The following is a 16,363-nucleotide window of genomic DNA, read 5'->3' as shown; positions in this document are numbered from 1 at the left end:
AAGTCCTTCTTCCAGGTTTGTACACTCTTAAACACGCTATTCTACCCTCTCTAACTCATCCCAGCAGCAAATGGGAGACACTTCAGCTGGAACAAAATAGTGGAAGAAATGGCGTCTGGGGTTCAGTGGGGATTCGCAGTGTGTATGCAATGTTTGCAAGATTACTTTTTATGTTTTTCAATTAATGTAAATAATTACAAAATAAATCTATGCTTAGCGTCAAGTAGGGAACATTGTATACCAGTAGAAACTCTCCTAGTGGGTCTGCTGCAAGTCGCTTAACCTCTTGGGGCCTCAATTTCCTCATCTGCAGTTTGAAGGAGTTGGACTCAATAATCTTTAAAGTCCATTCCTGCTCTGTATCCTATGCTTTTCTGAAGTACTCTGTTAACAATGCATTGCTTTCCCACTTTGACTATTTGAATTATATTTGCAGTACACATACTGCAGCTGCATGTCTAAAATAGTTTTTTCATGGGATATTATATAAAAAACTAATCCCTCTTGAGCTGATTTATAAATATATGTGTGTATAGCCACACAGAAAAAGCTAGTGATGGTAGGGCTCTCAGAAAGTAAGTATTTTCCAGTTGTCTAACCTTGAATGTTATTAACTTTCCTATATTACAGGAGATACTACTCGCCAACGAATCAAATTCAGTGATGACCGAGTGTGCAAGAGTCACCTTCTCAACTGTTGCCCCCATGATGTCCTCTCTGGAACTGTATGTATTTATTAAATCTATTGTTTGATTATTGGTATCCTTCGAAAATGAACTACTTGATAAAGACTTAATTCCTTGTCAAGTTATTATGTGGTGATTTTTTAAAACACTGTTAGAAGAGGTATTTGCATCCCTTATATTGTTTGAGTTTCCCAACTGCAAAAATGGGAGTCCTCCCAAAAGTAGTTGCTGTGCTTTATCATTTTTTCCTTCTTCAGAGCAGTTTTTGGAAAAGCCTTTCTTATTTGGAATATAGAGGCAATTACTGCACTATAGTTGTGCTTTTAGTTCCAAAATAATATGATTTTTAAAATAGTTTTTTTTTTACCGTTGGGCAGAGTAGACTTTTATCCAAAGCATTATATATTAAGATTTGTGCGCGTTATATTGTGGAACTCATAGTGGAGAAAACATTTTAGTAAATACTTAAATTCACAGGGCTTAATTTGCTAGTAATGTTGTCACTTAAATTCATTTTATATTGCTGACTTCTAATGTAAAAGCTCGTTTAATTTAGATGCTATATCCAGTCATGTTGGTTGACCTTGGAGTATCATCATTTTTTTATTTTTCATCATTTTAATTTGAAAGATAAACCACATGATGATGGACCTGTTTAAATGGAACAAAGGATCTGATTTCCTGACTTGATGTGGTTGAAATGGTTACTCACTGTAAGAGCTTCCCTTCTCTGGGTAGCTGTGATGGCAGCTAAACATTTAGTTGGCTTTATTTCTCATTTGCCTGAAATGATGAAAAGCTTTCTGATTTCCATTTTCAGAAGTGATGAGTTCCTGTAGTTAAATTAGTCTAAATGAATGGTTTCTTCTTAATAGGAAGAATTAAATACCTCTAACAGATAGATACCAAGGCATATGCAGTAGGAAACACTTTTGTCTTATTCCAGTAGGAAAGACTGTGGAAACTGTATTATGTTAAAAGGAAAAAGAGAGCCTACGTTTAAAAACATGTAATACTTGGATTTTTTTTTTTTTTTTAAGAATAACATAAGGTAAGAAATTAGATTCTGAGCATTTGAATTAGAACTATGACAGATAAGTTAGCCCTTGTATCTACTGGGTAATGTATTTTCTACTGTGATATAAAACATTTGAAATGTGAAAAATCGACAATTATCTGTAGTATCCTTTGATTCTTCTTACTTACTATTGTAGTAAATTTAACAAAGTCATTTTATTTAATGGCTAAGTTAATCACTTCAAATAGATTTTGAGAACGGGATTAATTACCAAAATGACAAATTTAGTTTTATTTTTTTCAAGACTTAAAACCAGCCATAGCAAGACTTGGACACAGTGTTATATTCTTCAGATATGGCATTATTAGTAAGAATCACAGTTGTGCTTTACATTTTATAATGTACATAGGCAGTTACGCTCATTTCTTAAAACTATCTTGTGAGGTAAATGATTCACAGCCTTAATGTTCGTAGGTGAGTTGCTCAAAATCACATAGTTCTGTTGATTTAAAGTAAAACTGGGACCAAAACTGAATTTTATTCAGCATGTTTTCTACTCTAGGGAGTACTTAATTTTTCATTATGTTAAATAAAAAAAGATGAATGGTTGGTCTTGGACTTTCCTTCTTGTAAAGTTCTTGTCTGGTAGATTTATAAGATGCACATTTTCTCAAATGTTAACATCTCTGAAATGCACATTAAAAATTTTTTTTTTAATGTTTATTTTTATTTTTGAGAGATAGACAGTGCAAGCAGGGGAGGGGCAGAGAGAGAGAGAGGGAGACACAGAATTCAAAGCAGGCTCCAGGCTCTGTGCTATCAGCACAGAGCCTGACACGGGGCTCAAACCCATGAACCCTGAGATCATGACCTGAGCCGAAGTTGGACGCTTAACCGACTGAGCAACCCAGGTGCTCCAGAAATACACATTTTAAATTGATGATAGAAAAAGTATGAATTGGTTACTTTTTCTTATGGTACAGAATTGAATGCTGAGGCTTAAAATTGATGGTGCTTGGATTATATTAAAAACAGTTAACAAAAGCCCTTCTACATGTACTTGTCAGGGAAACTGTGGATGAAAATACCTCATTTTGTCAGTGTAATAGGCAAGAGATTGTCGTATGTAAGAATGAGATTAAGTAGTTGTGAACCTCTTTGAGAATTAATCAGAACTTTATAGATTGGCTATAGGACTTTGTGAGAATCCAGGGTTATAGAGTGGTCTCCTTGAGAACTCAAAACTATCCATAGTGTGACTTTCTCATGACCCTTATTAGGAAAAAGAGCTATTTATAACAGTTCATCCTGTGTACAGATGGTTTGTAATTACAGAGTTATGACTTTTTAGCAACCAGTCTCTGTAGAACAACTCCTTTTCTGGCATAGTCTAACTATTCATACATTGTTAGCCTGTTTTCATTTGCCTTTACATTGAAATGCCTGCTTCTCTTTTGTTGTTGTTGTTTTAACAAATTAGATGAAAAGAACTGAATTGTAACTCTTAATTTTATAATGCTTTTTCTTTGTTGCATAACTAAAGTTTACCCTTTGCTCAGATTTGTCACTTCCAACAGAATATGACTCACTAATACTCTAGATTATTTAGCAGAATACACAGAAATGTATTCTCTGGCATTTTTGGAGATGGAGAGTGTGATTTCTAAAAACGTACTCACAGCTATTAGTATGGAATATTTTTGGAATTTAGTTTGGTGAAAATGCTCTGTAATATTTTACCTTTCAGTAGTCTGATACTCTGGTATAACTAATTCATAAACTAATAAGAGGAGGTCAGGTGTACAACAGAGAGGCAAATAATTGTGTATATGTTTATTTGGCTTATGATTTTTAAAGAAGTGCAACTGTTTCTTTATAACTGAGGAAGCTGCTTTATTTTAAAGGCTTGGGTTATTTTCATATTCCTCTATAATAGTGTCTTGTTTTAGTCTCATTCATTGCCTTCTTTAGACACGCTTGGTTTCTTCCTGTTCTAGTCACTATGCAAACAGTAGGCAGCATCTGCTTTCAGGTCAGGCAAAACAGAAACCTAAACAAAATTGTCCTTTTTTTCTCCTAAATACATTATTTCTGGTACATACCTTCCCTGAAGAAAAATAAGTATATTGAAGTGCTCAAAAACATATCTTTCAGTCTGGTTCCTTGTGATCTAGGAAAAAGATGTGTAGTAGTAATAATTTATAGAAGCATTAAATCCAAAGCAGAGATGGTAACAGAAGCTTGAAATTAAGATCTACAGAGATGAAAATGTACACTCTCGGGGCGCCTGGGTGGCTCAGTCGGTTAAGCGGCCAACTTCGGCTCAGGTCACGATCTCGCAGTCCGTGAGTTCGAGCCCCGCGTCGGGCTCTGTGCTGACAGCTCAGAGCCTGGAGCCTGTTTCAGATTCTGTCTCCCTCTCTCTCTGCCCCTCCCCTGTTCATGCTCTGTCTCTCTCTGTCTCAAAAATAAATAAACGTTAAAAAAAAAAATTTAAAAAAGAAAATGTACACTCTCATGATGTGCCTGTCCTAAAATCAGAAATGGCCCTACTAATTTTATTATAGCCATCATAGTACAGTTGTAGGATTGACAGGCGTCATGATTATAGTAGAAGGTCGTTATTTCATAGATGGGAAAAATTAAGGCTCAGAGAAGCTGTGCTTGTCAGATGTCTGACAGAATTATAGAAATACACACGAATCTTAAGAGTTATTTAAATCTCCTTAAAAAAAAAATGTTTCTGTTAATTTTTTAGATAGCACATTTACTTAAGGCAGTGACTTGTAGATGCTTCTGAAATGTCCTTGGAGGCATTTCATGCACTAAGAACATGGGGGCAGGCCAGTCTTTACTATTTCAACTAGAATTTTACACATTTTAAGTATAGAGCTTTTCCATGAAAGTTTGTTTAAGTAAAGAGATTCTACTGCTGAGAAATAGAATTTAAAGTTTAAAATTGAGAAATATTAAGGGACAGGGATAAAGTAAAAATTTTCTCTGTCTTTTTGAAGTGATTAGGTAGGATTATTAGTTTCAAAAATTCTGAGTTGATTTTATAGTGCCCCAATAGGTTCTGAGATCATGACGTGAGTCGAAGTCAGGAGTTGGACACTTAACCACCTGAGCCACCCAGGCGCCCCTATCTAAAGTGTAGTTTTTACTAATTGAAACTCCTTTATTATTTCTCTAAACTATTCTGTTTAAGGGCTGGTCTAAAATCAGTTACTTGGATACATACAAACCTGAACTTTAAAACTGCTGCAGTCTTGGTAGTACCTATGTAAGAGACCCATGAAAGTATGGAGAAGAAGAATAGGTGGTAAGAAAGAAAAACCACAAAATTTTCTCAACCAGCCACTAGAATGTAAGTTTCACAGTAAGAACAGGGATGTTTTGTTGAGCGCGGTGTCCCCAACATCTAGAACACTGTCCCTCCGTTGTGTTGAATGAATAATTGATTTACCCAAAGTAGAACACTAAATAAATCTGTTACAGAACTAACTTAAGTTTCAAGAGTTAATGATTGTTAGTGGAAATGTGTTTTCTTGCAACTTCTGAGGAGCTGGGCAGTATCTTGGGTTCTTTGAGCTGCTGATTAGAGTATGACAGCAGTAGTTTCAAATGCAGATGTGAAAAATTGGTTTGTAGATAAGCAAATCAACAAATGGTTTGTTTAGGGCTGCTTTGGTATTTTTTTTTAATTTCTTTTCTTAATGTTTATTTTTGAGAGAGTGCATGAGGGGACAGGGGCGGGGGAGGACACAGAATCTGAAGCAGGCTCCAGGCTCTGAGCTGTCAGCACAGAGCCCGACGTGGGACCCAAACCCACAAACTGAGATCATGACCTGAGCTGAAGTCAGACGCCTAACCCATGGCCACTCAGGCGCCCCTGCTTTGGTATTTTTTTAAACAATTGTTTTTAACATTAGCCCACATTACTGACTTGATTTTTTTTTTTTTTTAATTTACATAACATTTCTAGAGCCTTCCCACTTTGTGAAAATTCCAGTTTTTGCAACCTAGGTTTTACCAGTTTTGGCTTTTGAAGTATATTATATATAATGTCTTCATATCAAGCAGGTTTGCTGTTTGTATTTTCTTCTCAGTCTGTTAAAAAAAAGTATGCGTTTCTTTTTTCTCATAGTATTATAAAAATATGCATTCCTTTAACAAGCACTTGGAGAAACTGCCTAAACCAAAAACACCTTTGGTGTCCAGGAAGTCAGAGGCACATTAAAAGCTTCCCACTGAGGGGTGCCTGGGTGGCGCAGTCGGTTAAGCGTCTGACTTCAGCCAGGTCACGATCTCGTGGTCCGTGAGTTCGAGCCCCGCGTCGGGCTCTGGGCTGATGGCTCAGAGCCTGGAGCCTGTTTCCAATTCTGTGTCTCCCTCTCTCTCTGCCCCTCCCCCGTTCATGCTCTGTCTCTCTCTGTCCCAAAAATAAATAAACGTTGAAAAAAAAAAAAAAAGCTTCCCACTGAATAATTAAAACTTTGAAAAACCAAGCCCTCAATATTGTTTATAGCTTTATTGGCAAAGTAGCACATGAATATCCTAAACTATTCAACTTGGGGTACATATAACCTTGGGAAGTAACCTTTTTTTTTCATACTGAATAATATTGCAGTCATTCATTCTATATACTTAAAATAATACACTTGAGGCTTGTGGAAGTGATTTTTTTTTTAATTTTTTTTAACATGTTTTATTTATTTTTACGAGACAGAGCATGAGCAGGAGAGGGACAGAGAGAGGGAGACACAGAATCCGAAGCAGGCTCCAGGTTCTGAACTATCAGCACAGAGCCCAATGTGGGGCTCGAACTCACAAACCATGAGATCATGACCTGAGCTGAGGTCAGATACTTAACTGACTGAGCCACCCAGGCACCCCTGAAGTGATTTTTTTTTTTTAAAGGTGATCCAGAGACCATGTATTCTAGAATCTTGTTATAGTTTTAGTATGACTTTAGTTGAGGTTGCTCAGCAAATTTGTTACTTAGATTAATGGCTAAATACAAATACAGGGACACCTGGGTGGCTCAGTTGGTTGAGCGTCTGACTTTGGCTCAGGTCATGATCTTGCAGTCTGCGAGTTCAAGCCCCGCATCAGGCTCTGTGCTGACAGCTCAGAGCCTGGAGCCTGCTTCAGATTCTGTGTCTCCCTCTCTCTCTGCCCCTCCCCCACTCATGCTCGCTCGCACGCTCTCTCTCTCTCTCTCTCTCTCTCTGTCAAAAATAAATAAACATTAAAAAAAAATTAAAAAAAATACAAATACACAGTTGACTGCTGACCAGCACAGGTCTAGGGGTGCTGAGCCCTGCACAGGCATAAATCCCTGTGTAACTTTTGACTTCCCCAAAACTGAACTACTGATACCCTGTTGTTGACTGGAAACCTTACCAATAACATTAACAGTCCATTGGCAATATTTTGCATGTATTGTATGTATGTATTATATACTGTATTCTTACAATCAACCAGAAAAAATATTAATAAAATCATGAAGATATATTTACAGTATGGTACTATAAAAAAATCTACATATAAGTGGATCCATAGCAGTTCATTAAAAAAAATTTTTTTTAATGTTTATTTTTGAAGAGAGAGACATTTTGTGAGCAGGGGAGGGACAGAGAGGGAGAGACAGAATCCGAAGCAGGCTTCAGCCTCTGAGCTGTCAGCACAGAACCCGATGTGGGGCTTGAACCCACAAACCATGAGATCATGACCTGAGCCAAGGTCAGCGCTCAATCGACTGAGCCACCCAGGCACCCTTTTTTTAACTGCTATAATAGAAAATTTCAGCTATAAATAAAAATATAATTGTGTAATGAATTTCATGTACCCATACAGCAACTTCAATAAATCTTTTACCACATAGCTGCCTTATTTATAATCACTTATGTCCTTTGGTTTGTTTTTTTGAAGCAAATTTTAAATCTTGGACTTAACCTGATAGGATGAGTCTTGAAACAGTATAAAATAGTAAAGATCAATTTTTTGGGGGGCGCCTAGGTGGCTCAGTTAAGCGTCAGACTTTGGCTCAGGTCATGATCTCACAGTTTGTGGGTTCAAGCCCTGTGTTGGGCTCTGTGCTGACAGCTCAAAACCTGGAGCCTGCTGTGGATTCTGTGTCTCCCTCCTCTGGCCCTCCCTCACTCATGCTCTGCCTCTCTGTCTCTCTCTCAAAATAAATAAACATAAATTTTTTTTAAGCAGATTGTTTTTCATAGTTTGGTACATGATTAACATATTTCAGTGTCACATTTACTTCTCTGTACAATGATTCTCAATAAATGCTTATTACCTGAGAACCTCAAATCATCCTCCAGGTATTCCTTGAATTCTTCAGATCTGTTTTAGAGATAGGTACGGTTTTGTAAACTGCGTTTTAACAAGTCTGAGGAAACTAGTGTCTCTCTGAAGCTATTTAATGAAAAAGAGAGGATGGAGTTATAAATGCATCATTTGGAGGATGAAGACAGTGAACACAGAATGGAACAAGCCCATGATAATAAGTGAAAACTCGAAACAAATATTTGTTGTACGGGGATTAAACTACAAACATCAAGCAAACTCACAGATTGTCTCACTGGAAATACTTTTTTTTTTAGTTTATTTTGAGAGAGAGCCCATGCACATGCGAGGGAGGGGCAGAGAGAGGGAGAGAGAATGGCAAGCAGGCTCTGTGCTGTCAGCATGAAACCCAACATGCGTCTTGATTTCACTGAGCTGTGCGATCATGACCTGAGCCCAAATTATGCGTTGGACGCTTAACTAACTGAGCCACCCAGGTGCCCCTGGAAATATTCTTTAAATTGATGAATTCTACCTTGATGTGCAAAGACAGATGTCTTAAGAAAAATCCGTTTTAGTTTGACGATTCTCATTAAGGGAACTTGTAAAAGCATTTTTGTTTGTTTTTTGACCTGTATAGAGTTAAATATCTTGAATGTATTTTGTCCCATAGACATAGCTGGTCTACAGGATCAAAAAATATAGGCATAAATATTAATTTATTTGCATAATTTTATTTGTAAAATTTCCAAATTTAGGTTTTTCTGTTTTTTCCCTTTTATGATATTTATTACAGTGTTTGGAGTAATGGCATTTAAGTAATATTGAAATTAAGAGGAGGAAGAAATAGAAAAAAGGGAGCAAGAGATACTAGGCTAGTGAGGGCTGAATGGAGAAGGTAAAGGATTTACAGTAAAGATTAACAAAAAAATTTTCTCCAAAAGGTGATTTATTTTTTCATCTCTTTGGGAGTGGTACTGATTGCTGTGAACAACATTCATTCATTCGCCTAACAAGTACTTATTGAGGACATAGTATGTGCGGTGTTGGGGATACAGAAGTGAACACGGGTTTCTCCTTTAGTGGTAGGAGCTTGCATTCTGATGTTGGAGACACACACGAAGTGAAAAGAAATAATGTGATTTCAGGTAGTGATTTAAGTTGCCAGAGGAAAAAACGCATGGTTAGGTAATTTAGACAGTCTGAGACAGTGGTCCAGAAGCTACTCAGGGTGGTTAGAGAAAACTTTTTTGATGAAATGACATTTAAAGAGATCTAAATGTTAAGAAATTTAAGCCAGTCATTTCTAAGTGGAAATAAACTTAGCGTATGTTGCTTCCCCACAGAAACTTTGGGTGTTTCCCTGTTATACATATGGCCCCCAATGTAAAATCCTTAGACCAATCTACCTCTTCCTTGAATGGTAAATCAGTTTGGTCCTTTCTTTTTCCCAGACTGATTAAAAAAAAAAATTTTTTTTTTAATATTTATTTTTGAGAGCGAGAGCGAGACAGAGTGTGACGGGAGGGGCAGAGAAAGAGGGGGAGACAGAATCCGAAGCAGGCTCTTGGCTCTGAGCTGTCAGCACAGAGCCCGACACAGGGCTCGAAGTCACAAACTGCGATCATGACCTGAGCCAACGTCAGATGCTCAACCAACTGAGCCACCCACGTGCCCCATTTACCAGACTGATTTATTCATTGTTGTCTATTTTCCTTCCCCAGTGTGCTGCTTATTTTTGCATCTCTTTCTTTTCCTGGGATAACTTTTCTCCTTTACACATTTGAATCCTGCTTGGCTTAGTACGTGTGATTGCCTAGGCCTGTAGCTGTTTAGCCTCTGACCCCTTCATATAGCACCTGCTCTCCATAGTGCTGAATAGGCACTTGTTAGTTCATCTTGTTTATATATGTGTTCTCTCTCTGTCTTGTCTCCGACGGTATGGTCTTTGTAAAGCAAGGATTTTTGTTTTAATGTTACCTAGATATCTTTGCATATGTTGGTTTGAAATGGATAAGAAAGTATTCTCTGCTATGTTCATCAAAAAACATTACCAAGGGGCTTCTGGGTGGCTCAGTTGGTTAAATGGCTAACTCTTGATTTGGGCTTAGGTCATGATCTCACAGTTTGTGATTTGAGTGCTGTGTTCAAGTTCATTGTGCTGAAAGTGCAGAGCCTACTTGGGGTTCAGTCTCCTCTCTGCCCCTTCCCCGCGGGCGCATGCAGATTCTCTCTCTCAAAAAAAAATTAAATAAATCCAGCAACCACCAATATTAAGAAAAGCTAGAAGAGGAGCTTTATTTTTCTTTATCCACTCAGGGAAAAATGGACTTGGAAGTGGAACATACGAGTGGGAACAGGTAGTTACTAAATAGGAAGTGGTAAAAAGCAGGAACTACTCTGCATGCACAGTGTGCCCCTTCCCTCTTTACCCAATAGTCATGTTGGACTTGTTAGTTTGAATGCCAGGATTGGAATTAGGAAAGAAAAAGCTTAATTTATTTATGTGTTTATTTATGTGTTTATTTATTTTAAATCTTTATTTTTGAGAGAGAGAGTGTGAGCAGGGGAGGGGCAGAGGGAGAGAGGCAGACACAGAATCTGAAGCAGTCTCCAGGCTCTGAGCTGTCAGCACAGACCTGACGCAGGGCTTGAACCCACGAACTGGGAAATCATAACCTGAGCCGAAGTCTGAGGCTTAACTGGCTGAGCCACCCAGGCGCCCTACTTAATTTTTATTTTATTTTTTTAATTTTTTTTCAACGTTTTTTTGGGACAGAGAGAGACAGAGCATGAACGGGGGAGGGGCAGAGAGAGAGGGAGACACAGAATCGGAAACAGGCTCCAGGCTCCGAGCCATCAGCCCAGAGCCTGACGCGGGGCTCGAACTCACGGACCGCGAGATCGTGACCTGGCTGAAGTCAGACGCTCAACCGACTGCGCCACGCAGGCGCCCCTAATTTTTATTTTTTAAGATAATATGGCATAACTTAAACTCATACCCAAGTTTTGTTATTTCAAGGGTTTGCCATACTAGACTTTCTTTTGTTCTTGAGCTGGGGCTTAACTCAAACATTGAACATGTATGGAAGAGAGATTTTACAAATGTGAAGAGAGAAAGTGAAGGTGCAAGAAGAATCAAAATGTAGGCAATTTGTTTTAGAAAATAGCATTGGCATTGGAAGGTATATGGAAGGGTTCAAATGGCCACAGGTTTGTATTTCCTGTTCTCTGTCCTGCTGTCATGTCACTGTTTCACTTGTTCTCTAGCTGGTGTGTATTCCTTTTAGCACTTTACCATTGTTGCTATCTGTTCTTTGATTCCTTGCTATTTTTCTACTGTGAATTATTTATCATATTTCTATGTCTTTCACTCTTGAGACTCTTAAAATAGTGTAAGACATCATCATAAAAAGACAAGTGGGAAGAATTATTTTAAACAGACTAAGCAGTATAAATAAGTGAATGAATTAAAACCAGGTTAAATAACAGTGAAACTATTGCTCTAATGAACACAGGTTTTTAGAAAGTTAAATAAAAATTACCAAGCAGTGGGGGAGAAAATTACCAAGCGGTGGGGTTTGTTTTTAAATTTTAAGTATGATAATAGAAATTTATACTGTTCTTCCCCAGCATTCTTCCTCACCTTCCTTAAATTTTCCTGTGGCAGTATACTATTATCTTGCAGGTGGTACTGTTCTTTAGAAATAGTTTTCAGAATTTTGTTAATAAATTGACTTAGGGAGGTCAGATGTGGGGTTTCTATATAATTTTTTAAAGAGGGTCTCCTAGAAGAATAATTGAGATGTAATTCTAAGGAGAAATATGTCAATCTGTCTGTTTGGAAAACTTAATTGGATAAAGAAAGCCCATTGTGGACACTGCTAGTTAGATATCCTATTATATCACATTACACATGTCCAGACAAACGTTTTCCATCACAGACCAGCTTTCCCGATTTATTTAGTTTCTTTCTTTTGGTGGCGTCATTGTTTGCTCATGTTTGAAATACTTGAAGCCTTGGTAAGATTCCTGACTTTCTCCTCTCTACACTTCATTTCCAGTTAGTTAATTGATTAGGTGGTAGTTCCATTTAATTAGTTGTTTGAGAATCATTATGTTATTGAAAGAATATTGAGTGATATTAAGGACTGGACTTAAATTTTTACTCCTGCTAAGCTTATAATCTTAGCCTTATGATCTTAAGATTTCTCTGAGCCTTGATTTCCATTTTTATAGGAAGGTAGTCGTGCATTAGATTTCAGAGATCCTTCCCATCTTTAAAATGGTTTTACTCCTCTTTAGCCCCTTATTTTATCTCCATTACCTGCCTTCTCTTTTCTTTTCTGATTTGATACTAAGGATTTATTTCTGGCTTATATTAGCCTTTCCCACCCTTGATCTCTTTCTTCTGGTCAGTCCATCTAGTAGTGTGGTGTTAATGCTTTTAAAATACAGATTTTATCACGTCATATTTCTGTCCAAGTAGTCAAGCATTCCTGTTTGCCTAATAGAGCAAATTCCACATGTTGATTTGTATTCAGAATTTCCCATGATCTAGTCAGAGTTCGTAATTGGATTGATAAAGCAATCCTGAAGTGTTTGAGAAAAGACAAGTTTGGACAGACTTAGGGAATTTACCAGTGTTAAATGGATAATGACATGTAAAGGGAGGTCTTGTGTGTTGCTGAGTACCCATTGTATCTTATTTTGTTAATTACTTAGACAATATAGTCTTGGAGTATAAGTGAAAACATAAAATATGAATATTTACTGTTAGATGTCATCCCCCATCCCAAACCTAAACCTTTTTCACTCTCTTTTCTGTACATTTACAAGTATGTGTGAGTGTGTTTTAACAAATGGCATTATATTGTTTGATTTGTTTTTTTTTTTTTTAACTTGGAGAAGTTTCAAATTACTGGTCTATATTTTATTAAAATTTTTTTTTAATGTTTTTATTTATTTTTGAGACAGAGAGCATGAACAGGGGAGGGGCTGAGAGAGAGGGAGACACAGAATCTGAAGCAGGCTCCAGGTTCTGAGCTGTCAGCACAGAGTCCGACGCAGGGCTCAAACTCACGGACTGTGAGATCATGACCTGAGCCGAAGTCGGACACTCAACCACCTGAGCCACCCAGGCGCCCAGTGGTCTATGTTTTTAAAACATGTCTCTATATTTCATAATATGGCTGTTTCCTAAAGTATTTATTCAGTGATTATTAATATGTTAATAGTTTTTGGTTTTGGTGCACAGTGTGGCAATGAAATCTTTGTACTTCTTTGTGTATCTTTGCAACTGTTGCTTTAGTTTGATGTCTAGAGAGTATAAATTCCTTGATAGAAGGAATGATATACTGTTTTATAATTCCCCTTAGGATCTAGCTCATGGGCCTGAGCAAATGTACTAAATACAACAAAGCAAGAATATTGCAATTCTTGAAGTAGTTACTGTGTCTAGTTTCTATCACAGATTTATTCATTAACCTATTACTGCCGTTCGTTTACACCTGGCAGCACACTAAAATGTATATAATATATACGTATAACTATAATACCATGTTTGTTGATTTTGATGTATAATTTCCACATGCTTCTGTTCCTATTATGTAGATTTTTTTGGTCCAAAATTAAAGTGACTTCATTGATTTTTTTTTTCTTCTGACTTTAAGAATAATACTAGTTCATTGCATTTAATTCAGCCAATATCAAACAGCAGTGCTTCCATGAATTTACAAAAATGGCATTTTTATTGCATTTTTCTTTGCCATCTCTTTACTCCACTTAGTATTAAGATCATCATTTCTCTTGGCTATATAATGTGTTATATGGCTGTTCCATAATTCAGTTAATCAAACTTCTGTTCCTAGGCTCTTAAAATGTTTCTAATTTTTTACATCAAAAATATCATTGTTAAACTTCTGTCTGTTTAACCTCTGTGTACTTATTTCATTGTTTTTCCAAGTTCTTAGAATTCCTTATGTTAAATCATCAAGTTTATTTAGTAGTCATGGGTTGTGTAAAACCTGGTCTTTTATGTAGGAAGGGAAAAATAAGAGAAGCCATTTTCCTCATGAAGCTTAAAGTCCACTTAAGGAGATAACCTTCATTTTTGGAATTTCAAAACAACACTTAAAAAAGCACTTAACAGGGGTGCCTGGATGGCTCAGTCAGTTAAACATCTGACTTCGGCTTAGGTCATGATCTTGTGGTTCGTGAGTAGTGAGTATAAGCCTCGCATTGGGCTCTGTGCTGACAGCTCAGAGCCTGGAGCCTGCTTCTGATTCCGTGTCTCCCTTTCTCTCTGTCTCTCCCCACTGCACGCATTCTTTCTCTCAAAAATAAATGAATGTTAAAGAATATATGTATACATTAAAAAAAAGAACAAAGCACTTAACAGAATCAAGTTTGTTAAACAGTGAAAGGTAGTACAAAGTGTTGAGAGGTTGTAAGAGAAGTTGCCAGAATCATATATAGTTATTTGGTCAAGACTTCATGGAGGAAGTAGATTTAAGATGGAGGAGACAAAATGCAGAACTGAATTTATTCAATTAAAAGTTTAAGTATTTTGGGGTACCCAAGTGGCATAGTTGAGTGTCCGACTTTTGATTTCTCCTCAAGTCATGATATCAAAGTTGTGGGATTGAGCCCTGCATCAGTCTCTGCTGAGTGTGGAGCCTGTTTAGGATTTGCTCTCTTTTCCCCCTTCCCTCTCCACCACTCGTGCTCTTTCTCTAAAATAAAAAAAATTAAAAAGCATTTTTCCCATTTACAATCTGAGAATTTAGATGCCTTTTAATTAAAACACCAAGAATAATAAACTTGTGGGGAGAATTTAATTATGAAGTAGATTACTTGTTAAATTTAAAACTCAAATCTCTTCCTATGGCTTTCATCACAAATAGAGCCATTATAAGTTAAAATAAATAACCAAACATTTTATTTGTTCGCTTTGAAGCTTAATTATGTCAGAAGAGAAGCAGGGGCAAATATCTGTGCACTTCGTGTTCAAAGTACTCTTGAACCATCAGTGAAGAAGTCAGGATTGATTTGGTTTTTATTTATCTTGCCCTTTTTTTTAATGTTTAATTCTTGAGAGAGAGAGACAGAGAGACAGAGCATGAGTGGGGGAGGGGTAGAGACAGAGAGGGAGACACAGAATCTGAAGTAGGCTCTAGGCTCTGAGCCGTTAGCCCAGAGCCCCATTCGGGGCTTGAACTTGGGAACGGTGAGATCATGGCCTGAGCCAAAGTTGGATGATTAACCAACTGAGCCACCCAGGTGCCCTGGGATTGATTTGGCTTTTGAGGATTGGTTCATAGTTGGTCATAGTGTGGTTCTACCATGGTTCCCTTTGTAGTGGCTTTTTAATTTGATGACTGGTGTCCTGGAGAGCATTAACATGGGCATACTTGCCCCTCACTCTCTTTTACAGTAGCAGGTACTTGTGTTTATTTTGGCTTGCTTGTTTTTCATTTTAAATACTCTGTGCATGCATGTACATGCTCAGTCATGATGATCTGGACAGGAAGACAGATGACTAGTATCTAGAATTCTGAAAATTCTGCCTATACCTACTGTCCTGCTAAATCCCTGAGGGATAAGCACTGAGGCCATATACATACATACAGATAAATAAACAAACAAACAAACAGCTACTGCATTTCCTAACGTTTTGGCCCCCAAATCTGCTGTTGTAAGCAAGCCTAGCTGTAGGGCTCATAGTCGAGGATAGCATCAAGCCCAGGTGGTCTACTTCCTGGAGGACAGTAGCACATAGGAAAAAAGAGAGAAGAGCTTTAACTACTTATACTTAGAAAGGAAAGGAGTCCCAGCCAAGTTGTTAATCCATGGAGAGGCAAAGACCTTCCCCTTGAGAGCTCAGACCCGGAGCTTTTGTCCTGGGTTGCATCTTTTTTAAGAAAAAATTCTTTTTAACGTTTATTTATTTATAAGAGAGCCATGAGCTGGGAAGGGGATGCGGGGCGGGGGTCACAGATTCTGAAGCAGGCTCCAGGCTCTGAGCTGTCAGCACAGAGCCTGACGCAGGGCTCAAACCCATGAAGCATGAGATCATGACCTGAACCAAAGTCGGCCGCCTAACTAAGTCACCCAGGTGCCCCTCCCCCCTTTTTAAATGTTTGTTTATTTTTAACAGACAGAATGCAAGTGGGGGAGGGGCAGAGAGCAGGAGACACAGAATCCAAAGCAGGCTCCAGGCTCCAAGGTAACAGCAGAGAACCCAGTGCCAGGCTCGAACTCATGAACCATGAGATCATGACCTGATGTTGAAGTTGTATGCTTAATTGACTCAACCACCCAGGAGCCCCACGTCCTGGGTTGCATCTTGACCACC

The 16,363-nt window shown here is 37.8% G+C and overlaps 1 protein-coding gene across 6 annotated transcripts in view; it reads left to right on the top strand.

Moving 5' to 3' along the window:
* LUC7L2 (LUC7 like 2, pre-mRNA splicing factor) overlaps positions 1-16,363 on the top strand; it is a 57,262-nt gene that overhangs the window by 14,347 nt on the left and 26,552 nt on the right. For all 6 annotated transcript variants that reach the window (XM_027075578.2, XM_027075579.2, XM_027075580.2 and 3 more), the window contains one exon: positions 631-725. In XM_027075578.2, the coding sequence (XP_026931379.1) occupies positions 631-725 (95 nt within the window). The remainder of the gene's footprint in view (positions 1-630; positions 726-16,363) is intronic.

This window comes from Acinonyx jubatus, chromosome A2, assembly GCF_027475565.1.
Source record: "Acinonyx jubatus isolate Ajub_Pintada_27869175 chromosome A2, VMU_Ajub_asm_v1.0, whole genome shotgun sequence".
NCBI classification, from domain to species: domain Eukaryota; kingdom Metazoa; phylum Chordata; class Mammalia; order Carnivora; family Felidae; genus Acinonyx; species Acinonyx jubatus.
Note: the sequence above shows the minus strand (reverse complement) of the source record. Positions and strands in the feature narration are given on the sequence as shown.